This window comes from Ascidiella aspersa, chromosome 7 (assembly GCF_963924565.1).
Source record: "Ascidiella aspersa chromosome 7, kaAscAspe10.2, whole genome shotgun sequence".
NCBI classification, from domain to species: Eukaryota; Metazoa; Chordata; class Ascidiacea; order Phlebobranchia; family Ascidiidae; genus Ascidiella; species Ascidiella aspersa.
In genome coordinates, this window is record NC_139453.1 from 21,312,163 (window position 1) to 21,329,930 (window position 17,768).

At 34.8% G+C, this 17,768-nt stretch overlaps 2 protein-coding genes across 2 annotated transcripts; one reads left to right on the forward strand and one right to left on the reverse strand.

The window, feature by feature from the left end:
• The first annotated feature begins 8,859 nt into the window (after positions 1-8,859).
• LOC146138294 (bile acid-CoA:amino acid N-acyltransferase-like) lies at positions 8,860-11,148 on the forward strand. The gene is made up of 5 exons (XM_083394069.1): positions 8,860-8,961; positions 9,028-9,123; positions 9,186-9,286; positions 9,350-9,587; positions 9,927-11,148. The coding sequence occupies exons 1-5, from the start codon at positions 8,928-8,930 to the stop codon at positions 10,718-10,720; spliced, it is 1,263 nt and encodes a 420-aa protein (XP_083250195.1). The 5' UTR covers positions 8,860-8,927; the 3' UTR covers positions 10,721-11,148.
• A 1,677-nt stretch (positions 11,149-12,825) lies between these two features.
• Positions 12,826-15,668, reverse strand: LOC146138295 (uncharacterized). The gene is made up of 5 exons (XM_083394781.1): positions 15,651-15,668; positions 15,200-15,326; positions 14,612-14,723; positions 13,416-13,536; positions 12,826-13,030 (listed from the first exon to the last, which is right to left on the reverse strand). Exons 2-5 carry the CDS (start codon positions 15,313-15,315, stop codon positions 13,011-13,013), a joined length of 369 nt encoding a protein of 122 aa, XP_083250907.1. The 5' UTR covers positions 15,316-15,326; positions 15,651-15,668; the 3' UTR covers positions 12,826-13,010.
• Between the last annotated feature and the right edge of the window lie 2,100 nt (positions 15,669-17,768).

The window sequence follows — 17,768 nt, forward strand, 5'->3', positions numbered from 1 at the left end:
TTTTTTAAACGCAAAATTAATCGTAGTTGTACTCACTAGTCTGAAAAGTATGGCAGATCTCGTGGGTGCATGGCTGAAAAAATCCGGGTGATCGGGTGCAACAAAGGTAAAAGAAGTGCTCCTCGGGAGCAATTTTAAATTCTAGGGTGCACTTTGTGATTTTCCTATGTACTCTGTATTTCATATTAAACTGTAAACGTATGCCGCATAAGTGTTTTACATATTTGGGGTGTAGTTCAGATTATTTTAGAGGTGCAAATTTAAAATACCTTTAAAAAATGTTTATTTTAGTCCCGTTTCTCTCTGCAAAAACAACAGGGGGCTTGGTGCAGTCTCGCAGTGACCTGTTTATGATTCCCATACAATAATAGGTAAAATAATTTTAATGAATTTTTCCGCTGGTAAGCGCAAATAAAGCAACTCGGGCAACGACTTTAATAGGTTTGGTAATATTTTTTTTTCCTCATATTAATTAAAAACGACAAGTTTTTTTCAGTTTTGCTATGTTGCCGAAAAACCGAAATTATAAAAAGAAAAATTCCTGAGATTCGGGATCGTTGTTTAGCGGGTAATCCCGGGAATTTCCCGTCGAAACATTTTTAGAAGGCGCCAACTTAAAAATCGAAGTGCAATGCGTTCAGCTGCGAAAGTTTTTGTGAAATTTAAAAAATAGAGAGATTGTAATTTGCTACGTAATTGAAAAAATCTCAGGTGCGCACCTGACACAGAATAAAGACACCAAAAGCTAGTCAGCAAATAATTTCTGGCAGATTATTTCAACGTCAAAATAAACTTAATTACGTATATTTTTTTCGAAAAATAATTTTACCACCGTCTTGAGAATGGACTATGTTTCTTAGATTTTGAAAAAAAAAATTAATATTCGAAAAAATATTAATATTCAATATTAATATTCGCCATAAAAAATAAATTAAAAATTTCATCCCAGGTTGAAACTAATTTTTTTAAGTAGCGCAGGAGTAAACCTTTCCAATGATGCCTCGCTTGCTATAAATTTGTTGGGGAGTAAGGGTTTAATTCGGCAAAAACCGATATTAATATTCATGACATATCGCGATAATTTTTGAAAGTCTCTAGTACCCTTATTAAAAATCACAATCGAACGAAACTTTCACACGTTCATTTTCAAAGGCGTAGTTTGCCAAAGAACAAAAAAATATAAAAAATTTCAAAGTTTTAAAAATTTCATATTAATCTATTAATAGTCCCGATATCGCGATTTTTCACCCAAAAAACATCCGACCACAATAGGCACAAATAATTTTCATCCCACCATAAAATCAAACACATTGCATAGACATTGATCTCACCTTTCCAATGATGCCTCGCTTGCTATAAATTTGTTGGGGAGTAAGGGTTTAATTCGGCAAAAACCGATATTAATATTCATGACATATCGCGATAATTTTTGAAAGTCTCTAGTACCCTTATTAAAAATCACAATCGAACGAAACTTTCACACGTTCATTTTCAAAGGCGTAGTTTGCCAAAGAACAAAAAAATTTAAAAAATTTCAAAGTTTTAAAAATTTCATATTAATCTATTACCGGTGATAGTCGCGATATCGCGATTTTTTACCCCAAAAGGGGTAGTTTGTCAAAGAACAAATGCTACTTATTGAAGATAGTTTCCACAAATATAAAAGATATATTACACTTATTTCCACGCAACAACAGAAATAAGCAAACATACTTTTAAATTTGGGTTATTTTTTGTTGTTCATTTTTTACCAATTTAAAAGTTTACAAAAAATATTCTTACCAAATATTTGTTCATCATGTGTTGTTGTTTTTTAACATTGTTTGCAAAACCAGGGTTCGTCGTTGTTATCAATTGCCCCTTGAGGAACGTGTGTTTGAACACATTCCCTGTGGAACCATTCCTTACAACTGCTGCATTCTATTAAGAAAAGCGCTTTGTTATCGGCTAATCTACAATTACAGTAAATGCTAGTGTGTATAGCTAAAGGTTTTCTTGATAAACCTGGTCTATTCCTACGCGTAAAAAATGGAGCAACAGAACGATTTAAAACTATTTTCTGAATGTCACTGCGCAATGTTGCCTCTTTAAATATTACCTGCTCTGGTTTGATGCCGGATAGTATTGCAACTGCAAAAGCTATTGCAAAAGGACCACAATTGGAGCTTCCCTTCTGTTGGCATACCTTGGGAAATTCGAATTTAATGTTTTTAAAATTTTTTAAGTAGACAAGTTTGGACAACTTGAATAGATCGTCCGAGTTATATTCGCTATAATAACTGTCGTATAATTGTATGGAATTACTCTCCGTTGAAAAAATGTTGGACGCCGTTACCCAATGGTTTGAATGAACATTTATAATTTGAACAAATTTTCCGACAGAACAATTTACTGAAGGAAAATGAAACGGTGTTTCATAAGCATGAATGCTTTGTAACCCTCCAATTTGAGGAAATTGTGTTGCCATTATATGCATTACCGAATCAATATGCTTATCGCTTAGCCATGTGTCTTTTGACAATAATTCAAGGTGATCACTTTGATTCATGGTAAAACTGGTTTGATATTTTACACCACAACAACGGCGTCCCCAGGAACTAACAGGCAAATTGGAATTACAATCGTGGCCCTTATTCGTGTTTTTGATTGTCGATTTTCCGCGTTTGTTCGGACTAGAGCTTCTCAAACCCTTTGAAGGAGCTTGAAGATACTTCCCAATAGTCCTATCTGGCCCTGTGGTTCTTGGCTTCTTAGCCCAGCTTTCCTCTTCCTGTGGCTGGACGACTGCTCTTTTACGTTTGGACTTTTGCGCCAGCCTTATATTGTCTCTGAACTCTCGAACTAAAGCGACGTTCTGATCGTTGTACACTTGTGCAAATTCGGCAACATTACAAAATTTCTTACCAAAGCACCGCGTTCTTTTTAACTCCTGCTGACTCTTTTCCATGACCCCTTGTGTCCTATTATCTTTAGATAAGTTTTGATCTGCACTCCTAGACATCTTATTGAAAAACTCGGATGCGCGTTTATACGAATCGTCCGTTCCATGCCGGCCCAAGTCGTCTAGCATCAAACCTGTCCAAAGTGCAATTTTTGGCAAACAATTGACAGCAAATTTTTCAATAAATTCTAGACAATAAAATTCGTTGTGATAATTTGCCTTTGTATCCTTGACTGCCTTTCCTGCTCTGCTGAGGGTTTTACTAAAATAGCTGACAAATGGGTTTGTTGAAATTGGGGTTTGGTCATTTTCAAGTGCGCTCTCCCCCGCATCCCTTTCGGCAAGAACAAATTGTTGAGAAATATCATCTTTGCGTTCAATTTTGGATTTTAACCAATTCCAACTTATTTTTACCTGCATGTCATTTTTAGATGTAAATAAAATTACCATGTGATACAAAATATTGTTTATCGCATCAAGAGATTCCGCGCACATCAACAAACCCATCACATACATTGCCTCTTGCCTTCTTTTAGGAAGAAGGCCACAAAGGCTTTTCATATTCTTCATCGTGTGACTGCCACACAAATGAAGAAAGGGCTTGCTAAAAGTCCTATCAGTTGCTTTTCCTGACACCACATTAAAACAACGGTCTAAATAGGCTTCCAAATCCTCATTCATATAAACTGACAAAAGCGATCGAATAATTGCCATGCTTCCATCGCAAATGATTTGACGCACAACGGTTTTTCCAACTAACTTATTTTCGTCCGAATAAAACATTTTAAAAAATTTTGAAATGGAAACGATATTGTGACTGTTGGTCACGTATGTCACAACAGCCAAAGGGGCTTTTCCCTTGTTTGGGTGGCGCACAGATATTTCATACGCGTAATAGGGCGCTTTTTTTCCCGAAGCTTTAATGACTCCCCCTGTTGCGTCAATGTACATAATATCCGTTTTAGTTCTTTCGTGAAAAATGCGTAAATTATCCAACGACCAAAGCATAAGGCTACTTGGAATGCTTGAATGAAATCGAATGGTCCCTGGTAACGCGGACTTGCTTTCTGCACATTTCTCTGCCTGCGCAACCTGCATTGCCTTTATCGCGTCGGTCTCGTTGCAGGAAGGAAGTTTTATTTTATTTCCCTCTGCTCTCGCTTGTCTCAAAACGTTATAAATAGGCGCGTTATCGCGATTGCCTGACTCTTCCACTTCGTCGTCCAACTTGTCTAAATTTTTTAAGTTAAAGCGGCTGGGCAAAATGTTAGCCAACTTTTCCTGCATGGCTTTTCTTCTATCACCCTTCAACCTGCATGCAACGATATCGCCTTTTCTGTGCTTTACATCGCCTGTGTAGTTCACCTCAAATGTTTTGTCGGTATTGTTTCGCAAATCGATACTAGCTTTACAAGTGCAAAATTCGAACGTACAGTACGCTTTACAATTAAAAGCACGGGTTTTATCATTTTTTTGATTCCAGAAATGTCCTGCAAAGCCAAAACTACAGAACGGGTTACTTTTTTTAAGTGCTTGCCGAAACACGTCAACCCAATTTTTATTTGTAAAGTTTCGACCAACGACAGATTTTTTTAACGGAACCCAATCGGATTCAGAAAGTTCAAACGTATGTTGTTTTAATATATCTTTTTTAGGGACCCAAAACTCGCAACTACTATTTTCAGACAACGCTGACTCGTTTCCGTCACAAGACGACACATTGCCAATATAACCACTTTCATAAAACACGGGTATAGCACAAAGCAAATTATCACTGATATCAACATCCGAAGCATTGCTGCTGCTGCCACAACTGCCCTCGTACAACACAGCGCCATTTGTACTACAACATTCCACAACGGACAACCGCTCCTGACCCAGCACCTTGTTAAATTCATCACCATGTTTAGCAAAAAAACCCTTAAGCTTACGAACTTCACCTCTAATTTGTTTTTTTGAAACATTTTTGGCTTTCAATTTACCTAACAAAGTTATCCAGCTACTACCACACGCAGGATCGAAATCGAACGATTCAATGGCGACTTTTATCGACGTAATTTTGTTATCTCGTGTAACGTCGTTACTCTCATTTTTCAAAACAACGTCTAATTTATCCATGCGAGGAAAACTATCACTGATGTCAAAATCCGAAGCATTGCTGCTGCTGCCACAACTGCCCTCGTACAACACAGCGCCATTTGTACTACAACATTCCACAACGGACAACCGCTCCTGACCCAGCACCTTGTTAAATTCATCACCATGTTTAGCAAAAAAACCCTTAAGCTTACGAACTTCATCTCTAATTTGTTTTTTTGTAAATTTTTTTGTTTTTAGTTTACCTAACAAAGTTATCCAGCTACTACCACACGCAGGATCGAAATCGAACGATTCAATGGCGACCTTTATCGACTTTATCTTATCATCATTCGGTACTGTACTAAGGGCACCGCCATAAATTCGTTGAATCTCTCTGCAAAAATAATAATCTGTTAAAGCACTCGTGGGTTCGAGCTCATTGTTCGATGGAACCGAGGTCGTTGCTCCAACGGTCCTCTACAAGAAGACAGAGTTAGACGATCCAATCTAAACTACTAAAGTATTGAGGACAATACAGAGTTGAACCACAGCACTTACCACAGGCTTGGAGTCCTCCTGTTTTAGCCCGCTGGTCGAAGGAGCACATGTCCGTGCTCCAACGGTACTCTACAAGAAGACAGAGTTAGACGATCCAATCTAAACTACTAAAGTATTGAGGACAATATAGAGTTGAACCACAGCACTTACCACAGGCTTGGAGTCCTCCTGTTTTAGCCCGCTGGTCGAAGGAGCACATGTCCGTGCTCCAACGGTCCTCTACAAGAAGACAGAGTTAGACGATCCAATCTAAACTACTAAAGTATTGAGGACAATATAGAGTTGAACCACAGCACTTACCACAGGCTTGGAGTCCTCCTATTTTAGCCCGCTGGTCGAAGGAGCACATGTCCGTGCTCCAACGGTACTCTACAAGAAGACAGAGTTAGACGATCCAATCTAAACTACTAAAGTATTGAGGACAATATAGAGTTGAACCACAGCACTTACCACAGGCTTGGAGTCCTCCTGTTTTAGCCCGCTGGTCGAAGGAGCACATGTCCGTGCTTCAACGGTCCTCTACAAGAAGACAGAGTTAGACGATCCAATCTAAACTACTAAAGTATTGAGGACAATATAGAGTTGAACCACAGCACTTACCACAGGCTTGGAGTCCTCCTGTTTTAGCCCGCTGGTCGAAGGAGCACATGTCCGTGCTCCAACGGTCCTCTACAAAAAAATATAGTTAGATGACTCAGCACAGATATGTGATGAATATTAAATATCGGTTTTTGCCGAATTAAACCCTTACTCCCCAACAAATTTATAGCAAGCGAGGCATCATTGGAAAGGTGAGATCAATGTCTATGCAATGTGTTTGATTTTATGGTGGGATGAAAATTATTTGTGCCTATTGTGGTCGGATGTTTTTTGGGTGAAAAATCGCGATATCGGGACTATTAATAGATTAATATGAAATTTTTAAAACTTTGAAATTTTTTAAATTTTTTTGTTCTTTGGCAAACTACGCCTTTGAAAATGAACGTGTGAAAGTTTCGTTCGATTGTGATTTTTAATAAGGGTACTAGAGACTTTCAAAAATTATCGCGATATGTCATGAATATTAATATCGGTTTTTGCCGAATTAAACCCTTACTCCCCAACAAATTTATAGCAAGCGAGGCATCATTGGAAAGGTGAGATCAATGTCTATGCAATGTGTTTGATTTTATGGTGGGATGAAAATTATTTGTGCCTATTGTGGTCGGATGTTTTTTGGGTGAAAAATCGCGATATCGGGACTATTAATAGATTAATATGAAATTTTTAAAACTTTGAAATTTTTTAAATTTTTTTGTTCTTTGGCAAACTACGCCTTTGAAAATGAACGTGTGAAAGTTTCGTTCGATTGTGATTTTTAATAAGGGTACTAGAGACTTTCAAAAATTATCGCGATATGTCATGAATATTAATATCGGTTTTTGCCGAATTAAACCCTTACTCCCCAACAAATTTATAGCAAGCGAGGCATCATTGGAAAGGTTTACTCCTGCGCTACTTAAAAAAATTAGTTTCAACCTGGGATGAAATTTTTAATTTATTTTTTATGGCGAATATTAATATTGAATATTAATATTTTTTCGAATATTAATTTTTTTTTTCAAAATCTAAGAAACATAGTCCATTCTCAAGACGGTGGTAAAATTATTTTTCGAAAAAAATATACGTAATTAAGTTTATTTTGACGTTGAAATAATCTGCCAGAAATTATTTGCTGACTAGCTTTTGGTAATAAAGACTGGTCATTAGTAAATGATAAGGGTTATTTTTACCAAAAATAAATATCACGTTAGCGCCAGCCGCCAGCCGAACTCTTATAATTATTCGTGTGTGACCAAACTCTATAGAAAACATATTTTATTTTTTTGTTCGGCCCACTGATCTCTATGAAATTTTCATAGAGATCAGTGGTTCGGCCGGAGTAGGCCCATAGAATATTGACATGGTCGGACTCGGGTTATTTTTACACGAATACACGATAATAATCTTTATCTTAACCAAGTCGGCAAACTTATCTAAAACTTCTTATTTTGTTGGGTTATTGAAATATTTTTCCAAAAAAGCATATTCAGTCTTGTATTAGCGATGCCAGTCTGAATATTTGGAGTGTGTTCGCTTGGTGATGTTCGCCTGGTTCACTGCGATTTACTGTTCACTGCGAAAAAAATATGTTTTTCGTAGCAATAGAAAAATGGCCATTTGGCAACCTTGCAGACCCCTTTGTAAAACGCGATAACAATTTATTTGCACCTTGGAATCCTCTGAACAAACATATTACCCCACGTAAATTAAAAAAAAAAAGATAAAAAACTTTCTGACTTGAAATACATTTTTGATCTATATTTAGATTAACTTAGTTTTAAATTTGTAGACTGCCTTTTTTACATGTCTACTTTTTATCTGTTGCTTTGGGTTTCATTGTTATTTACGTCGTAAGCGCGCAATATTAATGTTGCAAATAGGCCTAAAATTTGTGCATAACATTTTTGAGGCTAATTAGTTGTTTATGATTCAATATACTGTGCCAATATTGTATATTGAACCAATGGTTTTAATATACGAAAGTACCATCAACCAAATCTTCTTATTTTAGGGACATTCCCTATAAATACTAAAATCCCCGAAATTGAAACCAATGATGTCCTTTCGAATGTTCTGATAAAAATTGTTACTTCATATTTACACAAACTTGTCTCATCAAACTAAATTATGATCATAAAAATACGAAAGCCATTATATTCGATAAAATCGACAATTTCGCATTCAAATTTATTTGTCATGGAATTCGACAAATGTTATTCAATGCTGAACGTATCCGACTTCAAACAGATATTGATGACTCTTTTACAGCAACCCATTTGAAATTATGACTTATGTTGAAACTTTAGTTACCTATTACATAATACTCCTGAATGACACAATACTCCTGAATGTCAAATTGGTAAACGATTTTTTAGCTGATGTAGTAGTAGTAGTTAAGCCGCTGGTCTAGAATCCTACCACATTTCCATCCGGGGTTTATTTTTAACATTATTTGGGTTGTAGGTTAGGGTGCGAGTGGTTTATATGTCTATATATTTAATATTTTAATTTTTTATTCAGAAGTGATATGCTTGTATATTTTTATCAATACAAAAAATATACTTCATGATATTTTGAAAATATATCTTAAAGAGACCATTTTATTTATTATTGCAGATAAGCAATTTGGGAAAGACAAATCTTATTGTAGTTGGATAAAATCTTATGACAACTTGAATGTGTTTTCGTCATACAGGTTTTCCAAATTAAAATTGTAGGGAATTCAATAAAAATGAAACCTTGTGTAAACATTTTTCCCCAACCCAGCATGGCTGATGCAAAAGTTTCTGTTCAAGTCACAAGTAACTTATGGTTTGACTGTCACCCATCTATGACACAGCTACAATAATTGTTTAACTTATTTTCAGATTTACCTATTAATGCATATGTGACAATCTATGCTTCAACTTATTCAGAAAAACTTTTATTTGATAGTTTTGCAGTCTATGATACTGGACCAAAAGGTACATAAACTTAATTTATATATACAAAAGTACTATGAACATGACGGACTTGTTTTTACTAGGTAAAATTGATTTAGGATTAAGTGAATCAATTTTGGGAACTTACTCAGGTATTAACCAGATGGGATTGTTAATGTCATTGGAACCTTCAATTTTAAACGAGGTATTTAAGCTACACAAAAAACTTGATGTAAATACAAATTAATTAAACTACCTACATTTTCAGATTAAAAATGCAAGATTTGTTGTAAAAGATGTGACAAAGACACAAAATATAACACTTGCAATTTATACTGGACGTTACACTTCCATTTCTGATCTACGCTCAGACAAAACAAAAGTATGTTTGACGAGGCAAGATATTTTACGACTTTACATGTCACCTAGTACAAGAAGAATTCTTATTAACGAAAACAAAGTTAAAGGAACACTGTTCATACCAAAAGGAAAGGGGCCATTTATAGGTATTTTAGAAATATGTATATATGTATGTTATGATTTTTGTTTTTAATTAAACTTTTTGGTTTTAATAGTTTTAACTCTTGTGCATTAAATCGTTAAGGACATAAAATACACCAATTATTTGGTTAAAAACATTGACAATGCCTATTAGCAGTGTCAGGTAGAGTGCCTAAAATATTCCTTTTGTTGTATACAAAAAAAAATATGTTCACTAGTATTTTAATAAAATATTTAGTTTAACACACAGCCAATATTTTTCTGCAATATGCAACTTTTAATAATATTTTACCAATTATTTTAAGTGCTGACAATTTTATGATCTCAACTACCTTGAATGACAGGTGTGATTAACATGCTTGGTGCAGTAGCAAACCCAAATGAAGCAAAATCAGCTCTTCTATCATCGCATGGATTTGCCACCTTAAATCTCAAGTATTTTGGATTTAGAAATTGGGTGTATCATATAAATATGGAGTTTTTCGAAGCTGCTTTAAATTTCATGAAAAATCATGAAATGGTGAATGGAGCTGAAGGTATATCAGTTGTTGGATTGTGTAAAGGTGGCCAAATTGCTTTGTGTATGGCTGATTGCCTCAAAGACATAAGGTCGGTAATCGCGATCAATTGCTCAATTGTACCAGTTCATAACTCTCATTATTTCCATGACCAGCTATGGCCTGCAGTTGAAGAAGGTAATTTGTTTTCTCTTCCAATGAATAGTAGCAATGTAGTCCATCCTAGAAATATTTTTTTCCCTCTTACATACAACATGAATCCCACTATGGATAAGAGATCTATGTTTAAATTCTTCAATAAACTTAACATTCCCTTTTTGTTTCTGACAGCTTTGCAAGATGATAATGTTCCATCTGAACACTTTACAAATCAGGCTGAGCGCCTGTTTAAATTAGCTAAGCATCCTAATTATAGCATTATAAGGTACCCAGGTGCTGGCCACTTACTTTCACCTGCCTATACTCCTTTTTGTGTTCGAAGTCCCGTTGCCGGAATATACACTAACTTGGAATGGGGCGGCCTAAAAATTCCCCATTGTAAAGCTCAGGTTGATGCTTGGGACAAAACCATATCGTTTTTGAAAGAAAAATTTTTGCCTGACAAAATCAGCAAACTTTAACTGTCCGGTTTCGATCCAAATGTTGCTGTAAGATATATATTATAAAACATCCAGCATGCTTACTGTTGCATCAAGACATAATTTTAATTGAATATTCTTTTACTCTTTTGTGTGCAATTGTTTTCCATTTTTGAGTCATAATTTCAAGAGTTTTTATATTGTCATGTTTATTTGTTAGTTACAGTTTCTAATTTTTACATAGTTGGTATATATGAATTCATTTATTGTATATTTTTTTCGCAACAAAGCCGGATGCAATGCCAGGTACGATATAATTTTGTTAAATGTTTGTATATTTTTGTCACAAACTCAACTACTACGTTAGCTATCCGCGCTTTGCTTAACTGTCATATTTGTTGATTTTTTATATATTATTTATTCTTATGTAATTATTTCGTTTGATATTGACATAAATTGCCGAGATACGTTTAATAAATTGCTTCCTTAACTTGAAAATATATTTTACGATGTTTATATCTCAAATAAAATTTATCTGTTCGCATTGTTGTAAGGGTGTGCGTTGCAGATCTTTGCTTAGGGATGTTCTTTACAGTTCAGTGAGTCGATCACTGGAACACCTACGTTCGGCAATCATTTACTTAAAGAATGCGAAGCCCTTTGCATAAGCAGTACACCAACAACCAGTTCAGTTTAATTTTGCAAAAATTATAAGTCTAGATTCTACTTTTCCAGCAATTTATTAATGTATACAATTAATCAAACATGTCAATGAGAATTATTATGTCATCGAATAGAGATTAAACAAGCAACATTGCAGTGATAATACACAGTAATATGTTTTGTCAGCTGTGACTTACTTGAATGACAGAAAGTTCGACAACGAGTAACGCGATTCGTTAAGGCCACGTGGCCACAAACCCGAACCGTATTTTTGCCTTTTTTAAATACATAAATGTAAAAAATAACTCCTTTGTAAGGCCTATATCGAAATAAGAAAACTGCAACTTTGGTTGGCAACCACTGTGACACAGTTATTCAACAACTACTTTCACATATGTTGCACAACGAACCAAGAAAATGAATTAGGCAATAAGCCTCTCTTGCATGTTGTCTAAACCAGTGGTCGGCAACCACCGGTGTGCGGACCGGTGCCGGTCCGCGAGAAGTTCGTTACCGGTCCGTAGCAGGGTTGCCGAATAAAAAATTGATATAAACCCAAACCGTACGTAAAATGCGGAAAAAACAGAATAAAGTAAAAAATAATTAAATGAATTTTTCATTCAAAATACATTAACTTCCGTTTAAACATTCTCCATGTTTGATTGGTTTGATAAAAAATCCCTATTAGTATTAAGCACTCGTGAGCATCAAAACAACCAGTGTGCTGTGGCCATATGAGTTGTATTGCAAAATGATTAATTATTTTGATGTTTAAGGCCGGTACGCGAAAAAAAATTTAGTTTTAAACCGGTCTGTAGTGCCAAAAAGGTTGCCGATCCCTGGTCTGAACAGATCAACCGCAACATGCTAAATTCGTATAGGCCAAATGTGACTGACTAAAAAGACCGAAAAATGTTGATTAACTGAGCGAGACGCCGCGGCAAAGTCTTAAAAACCGGCACTTTCCCGGATAAAACCGAACATATCGTATGTGCCGCTTGTCCAAGGGTTATAGTAGCGCTAGAGCAGAGGCGTAGCCAGGGTATTTTGCGCCGGGGGATTCCTGTAAAATTGCCGTCCCTCCATATGTTTAATCACATTTTCGATTACATTAACTAACATAATACGGTATACCTTATACGGCAAAACAATATAAATTTTAGTAAAACCACTGTATTTAAAGAAGAAGCAGCCTTATTTTTCCATTTGTAAGTCTCATTTTGGCGCCCGGGGACATACGTACCCTTCCGACCCCCTTAGCTACGCGTTTGCGCAATAAAGCAGGTTAAAAACTCACGCCTTCTTTTTTAAACAAAAAGTGCTAAACTAATCACTGAATAATTACTGAAAATAATTATTGCTAATAACTGAATAATCCAAGTTTTTTGACTTTTTATTTGAATAATTAAGCATAATAAATTAAAACATGTGTGTTATTATTGAACCTAGCCTACTAGTACTGTGTTATTACGAGTATAGTTACATTGCCACAAAGCGTTTTTCAGTTTATTCACCAGTTTCAACAAGACCTTAATATGCAAAAAATGGCAATTGAAATACAGCTACGTTATATTTAATCTGAGTATGTGCAACGAAGTAAATCAGTTTTTATAATCCATGCATGCTCAGTTTTGGTCGATCCGCTAGGGTCCTTCCATTAACATCCCATCTATTCTAGCAGATCATCATCTAGAAAACAAATAATGAGATCTACTATGGTGGCCTACATATGTAACGTTTATCTGACTTCATGTGTTTGCATGTTACGTGGATAGGTCTTCAACTTAAACAATAAATTGTGGTTGTTTAACACTGCATTTATAGCGTCTCGTAAAGAAAAAGTTTATCAAACCACAAAAATTGAATGCAGTTTTATACAACATAAAAAAGTCGAACAATAGAGCGGTGAACGCAAAATGATGCCCCGCAAGCTTGAGATGTTTTCACGATTTTTTAACTATTAGGACTTTTATTATACCGTTTTTGTAACGTAACGTAACATTTCTTAAGCAGGGACTGTATTATAGATGTCCTTGGATTGACGACACCCGGCTAATTTGTCGATTTAACCTACCGAATTGGGGGGCTAACAGATTGTTTAATTGCTTGATTTTTTCCTCTGCATCTGCTTTGTCGGAGGAAGCCTGAATGTCTTTTGCGATTTCCGCTATTGTTTGGTCAAACATGTCCGGATCCTAAAAATATAAAATTTTTACTATCGGAAAACGGGCTTTGTTCGACTGCGACATATAACTGTTTTATAGGAAAGGTATCCTAACTGTTACATTCACGGGACAACTTTCTTCATTACACAGTTATAGTTAAGGAAGATAAATACAACAGTGGTTCCTAACCTTGATTTGATCAAACCATTCACAAAAAATGAAAATAATTTAATTGTATTTTGTTAATAAATCATTGGATGTAAAAAAAATTTCTATAAATTTATAGGCTGCTTAGGCCTTTAATGCGCGATTGAATACAGTTAAACCATTTTAGTTATGAACTGCAGCACACGAACGGTTCCATTGAATTTTATCGTAACACCCGAGAGACTCTACCGTTTTTGCACTTACGTGTCGACTGTCGCACTATGCCAGTGTTATTATTTAGTTATTTTGAAATGACATAATTAGTTCCAGTCAAGTCAATTAAAGCAATTAGTCAATTTTAAGTCGTTGACATAAAAAGTAAACGTTAACTATTAAAATTGGGTATTTAGCTCGATTATAAACAAAACTTCTCCAAAAAAATAACAAACACCCAACATATTGCAAGCAAAAGCTTTTACGTGCGAAATTTAAGATAAATAACTAAATTTTTAATGAAAACACTTTAATTCAACCAACGCCATTTGTCCAAAAGACTTAAGTCAAGTCAAGGCAATTGAAAACCTAAAATAAGTGTATTACAACACTGCATATATATGCTGTGTAAAAACAATTCACGTCAAATTTTAATTTTTCTTTTACCATTATTACAACTCAAATTTTAATTTTTCTTTTACCATTATTTAAAATTATATGTAAGGCATCAAGTTAGAGTCTTTTAACTCAAACTCTGCACACATTTTTGAAGGACTTTAAAATGTGCGCTTATACAGAAGTAATTGTGCGCATATTTTCACGTGCACATCGGGCTAATTGGAGGGCCACCGTTAAGAAACACTGGTTTTGTCTGTATTCTATTATTACACTTTTGAAACTATAACTATGAGCGTAATAATAATAATAACAAAACAATCTTCCAAGTTAAAACTGTATAACATACTTGCGACTGAAGATTTTTCAAATAATCGACGGCAACATCCATGTTTTCCTGGTCCCAGAAACGTAGGCCTTTTAGTACCCACCTTCCAATTGTCTTGGCGATTCGTAACGTCCTAAAACCGACACAACATAATTTGTTACGCAATATTAATTTGCACATCAAAGTACTCTTTACAAAACTTTGGCTATGTAAAGCGTAATCCAACAGCATTTTTCAGCAATACCATTTGCATTTTTGGCCTACTACAGTATGTGCGGCGCCACATACAAATTGGTATAAATACCAGTGGAACAAAAGACACACGGTCATAACATTTTGCAGTCGTGACGTTAAACAGTAAAAAATATGAAAACCCAGCGCAAAATTAGTTAACACGTTTGCAAGTCATTTTTAAATGACTTAAGACAAAGTCAAGTCTTTTACAAAAATAAAAGGAAATATTAAATAAAAAAAATAGTTTTATGAAACAAAGTCACGTGACATAATAGCTTAAGGCAAGTTAAGCTTTTCAAGACCAGTGACTTAAGTGTATTACCTTAAATCCTTACAACCCTGGTATACACAACAGCGAAGTAAAGTGCCACTCACTTGTGCCACGAGCCTCTCCATCTTCTTCGTCTTGTGACTCGGTGAAGACGTCTATTTGACTCGGTAAAAACAACCAAGGAAAGAATAGACAACAATAGAAGGGTTTTGTTGTTCATGACCAACGTTCCTAACCACCATATAATAAAGTTATGTTAAAATAATATAAGACAACAGTAGTAACGGTACGAATCCGTAAAATGCCACGCACAACAGTACCAACCTTACTTACTTCTATTATTCTTGTATAGGCGTTTTTTACTCTGTAAATACAGACCTATGTTTTACGACAAAAGTTTTTTTTTTGACAAATAGTGTCGCAATATAAATGTACATATTTGCTAATATTAGTCAATGCACACTTTTAACCGTTTTAGAAATAATAGGACTTTAAAAGACCAGACAATTATCTGAATTCATATATATAACTATAGTTCAAAAATCTTATCTTTACCGGTTCCCTTGCATCCAAAGTTACAAACGCTTAATTTAAAAATGTTGCATTTCATACCCATATATAAAGCACATAACAATATACCTATTTCTACCCTACGCAAAACGGATCGATTCGCAAAAGCATTCAAGACCAGTATCACGCAAGAGGGAAAAAATCAAAAAAAGTTCGGTCATTGTTGCAGATAGTTCAGCAGCCATATTTTTACATACAAACCTTGGTTCACGTTATAGCATACTTTCAGTGCGACTTTTATTCACAAAAATTTGCATCGCTAAAGAAACAAATATTGACAATCCAAAAACGTCTTGATGTCGCCAATGCGAAATATATATATATTACCTTTAACGAACGTTTGATCGGTGCAGTTTATGACTTTTTGAAATTTGAGTTTTTACGTTTTGCACACAATATTCTCGAAATTGTTAAGCGGTAAAAAAAATGTTGACATCATTTTGTTGTATTAAAAGCTTGTAAAAGTCCAAATCTACACGTAAAGGCTTATGAGTAAAAACTCGGCCGGGCCATACTGTCGCCTAAGCAAAACCAGTTCACAAAAAATCAGTTTGGGTTCGGTTTTGGACTCCCTGGTTTACCCCGTATATTTACAAAGAACTATATAAAGAACTACCTTGATTTACGGCACTACGAATCGATTTACAAACAACGCAAATAAAATGCTAATTCGAGTCTTTTCCCATTTTGGAGGAATTTGTTCATAAAAGTCTGCCTTATGCCATACAAAAACATACGAAATTCCCTAGATTTTGCAATAATATTGGAAACATTTTATATATGCTTTTAATTGGTTTGTGCGTGCAAATTGAGCTCGTGCGAATATGATCATATTAATTTGCAAAAAGTTTATAGAAAATTTCAAAAATGCATGGTCGTGCATTTTGAAATCACTAAGACGTGAGATATATACATACTTCTCCCAATTATCATATTGGTTGGTAGATTCAGGTTAAGCTATTTGCATTTTTCCGTTTTGCGAGGAGTTTTTATTATTTTAATGGTAATTTGCGTAGCAACATATGGCGAAATTCCAAGGTATATTTGCATGTATTATTTAGTGCTATGCGCTAATTACTACAAATGACCAAATTTGACTTCTTACCATTCATCATTTCAATAGCCAAAGCAGCTCATTGTTAAAGCCTAATAAAAAAGTCTATAAACGTTTTTAAAAGTATGCATTACAGATTTACGCGCCTTCATGCTAATTGTTGTATTGTAGAACGGGATAGTGCGCGTCACAAAGTATTCAGTAAATTCAAAGACAAATCAGACCATAATATCAGCTATTATATCACATTTTTTTGCAGACATTTGTAATTATCACAGATTTTAATTAGTACAAACTTTTCTATAATCACCCTTGACGTAATTTGCGCATTATGGTGCGAGCACACTATAACTTAGTCTAATTAGCGAGGTTTCATCATCAAAAACAACTGAACCAGCACTTCGTTATACGTCATTATCATTGAAACAGTAGTCATGAGAAGGGACCAGTGCCAAGTCGTTCATAACTTTATTATCCCTTTGTAGAGCATAGTCTCTCCTGTATTGCGACTTTCAAAATTTTTAGTAAAAAAATAAAAAAACGTATTTTCTACTATTTCGGTTTTAGGTCTTCTTGTTAAATAACCACGCATGTAATCTAATTTCTGTACAAGTATTTGCGTGATAGCTTGGTCAAATGTAACCCCGGTCCGACTTAAATAACCAATCTTGTAATATTCGTTAATTATGAAAAAAAATGAGGTGTTTAAGGAAAGCTTCTTAATAAACTTATAAATACCGTTTACGTAGAAGTTTTGAACCATCTTCAACAAGTTTAAATAGATATTATATAGGAGTGTTTGACCAATTTATAGCGTCAAGTTTTTTAATAAGTTAGCAGCAAATCGCATTTATTTTTTATATTTAATGTTATTTAATAAAATTTGCATCGACAAAATATCCCAAACAATAAAGAATCCAAATATGATATTGCTTTACAATTTGGTCAAAATATAAGATCAAAATAGTTTGTGGAGTAAGGTAAGCTATATTAGGGTTACCATATTTTCGTGACCTGAAATCCGGACACTCTTTAGTCCCCACTAGCGG

Coding starts and splice junctions, on each gene's coding strand:
- LOC146138294 (XM_083394069.1), top strand. CDS start 8,928: ATGGCTGATGCAAAAGTTTCTGTTCAAGTCACAA. Junction 8,962..9,027: donor AGTTTCTGTTCAAGTCACAA/GTAACTTATGGT, acceptor ACTTATTTTCAG/ATTTACCTATTAATGCATAT. Junction 9,588..9,926: donor AGGAAAGGGGCCATTTATAG/GTATTTTAGAAA, acceptor CTTGAATGACAG/GTGTGATTAACATGCTTGGT.
- LOC146138295 (XM_083394781.1), bottom strand. CDS start 15,315: ATGAACAACAAAACCCTTCTATTGTTGTCTATTCTTTCCTTGGTTGTT. Junction 14,724..15,199: donor TGGAGAGGCTCGTGGCACAA/GTGAGTGGCACT, acceptor TGTCGGTTTTAG/GACGTTACGAATCGCCAAGA. Junction 13,537..14,611: donor TGAAAAATCTTCAGTCGCAA/GTATGTTATACA, acceptor TTATATTTTTAG/GATCCGGACATGTTTGACCA.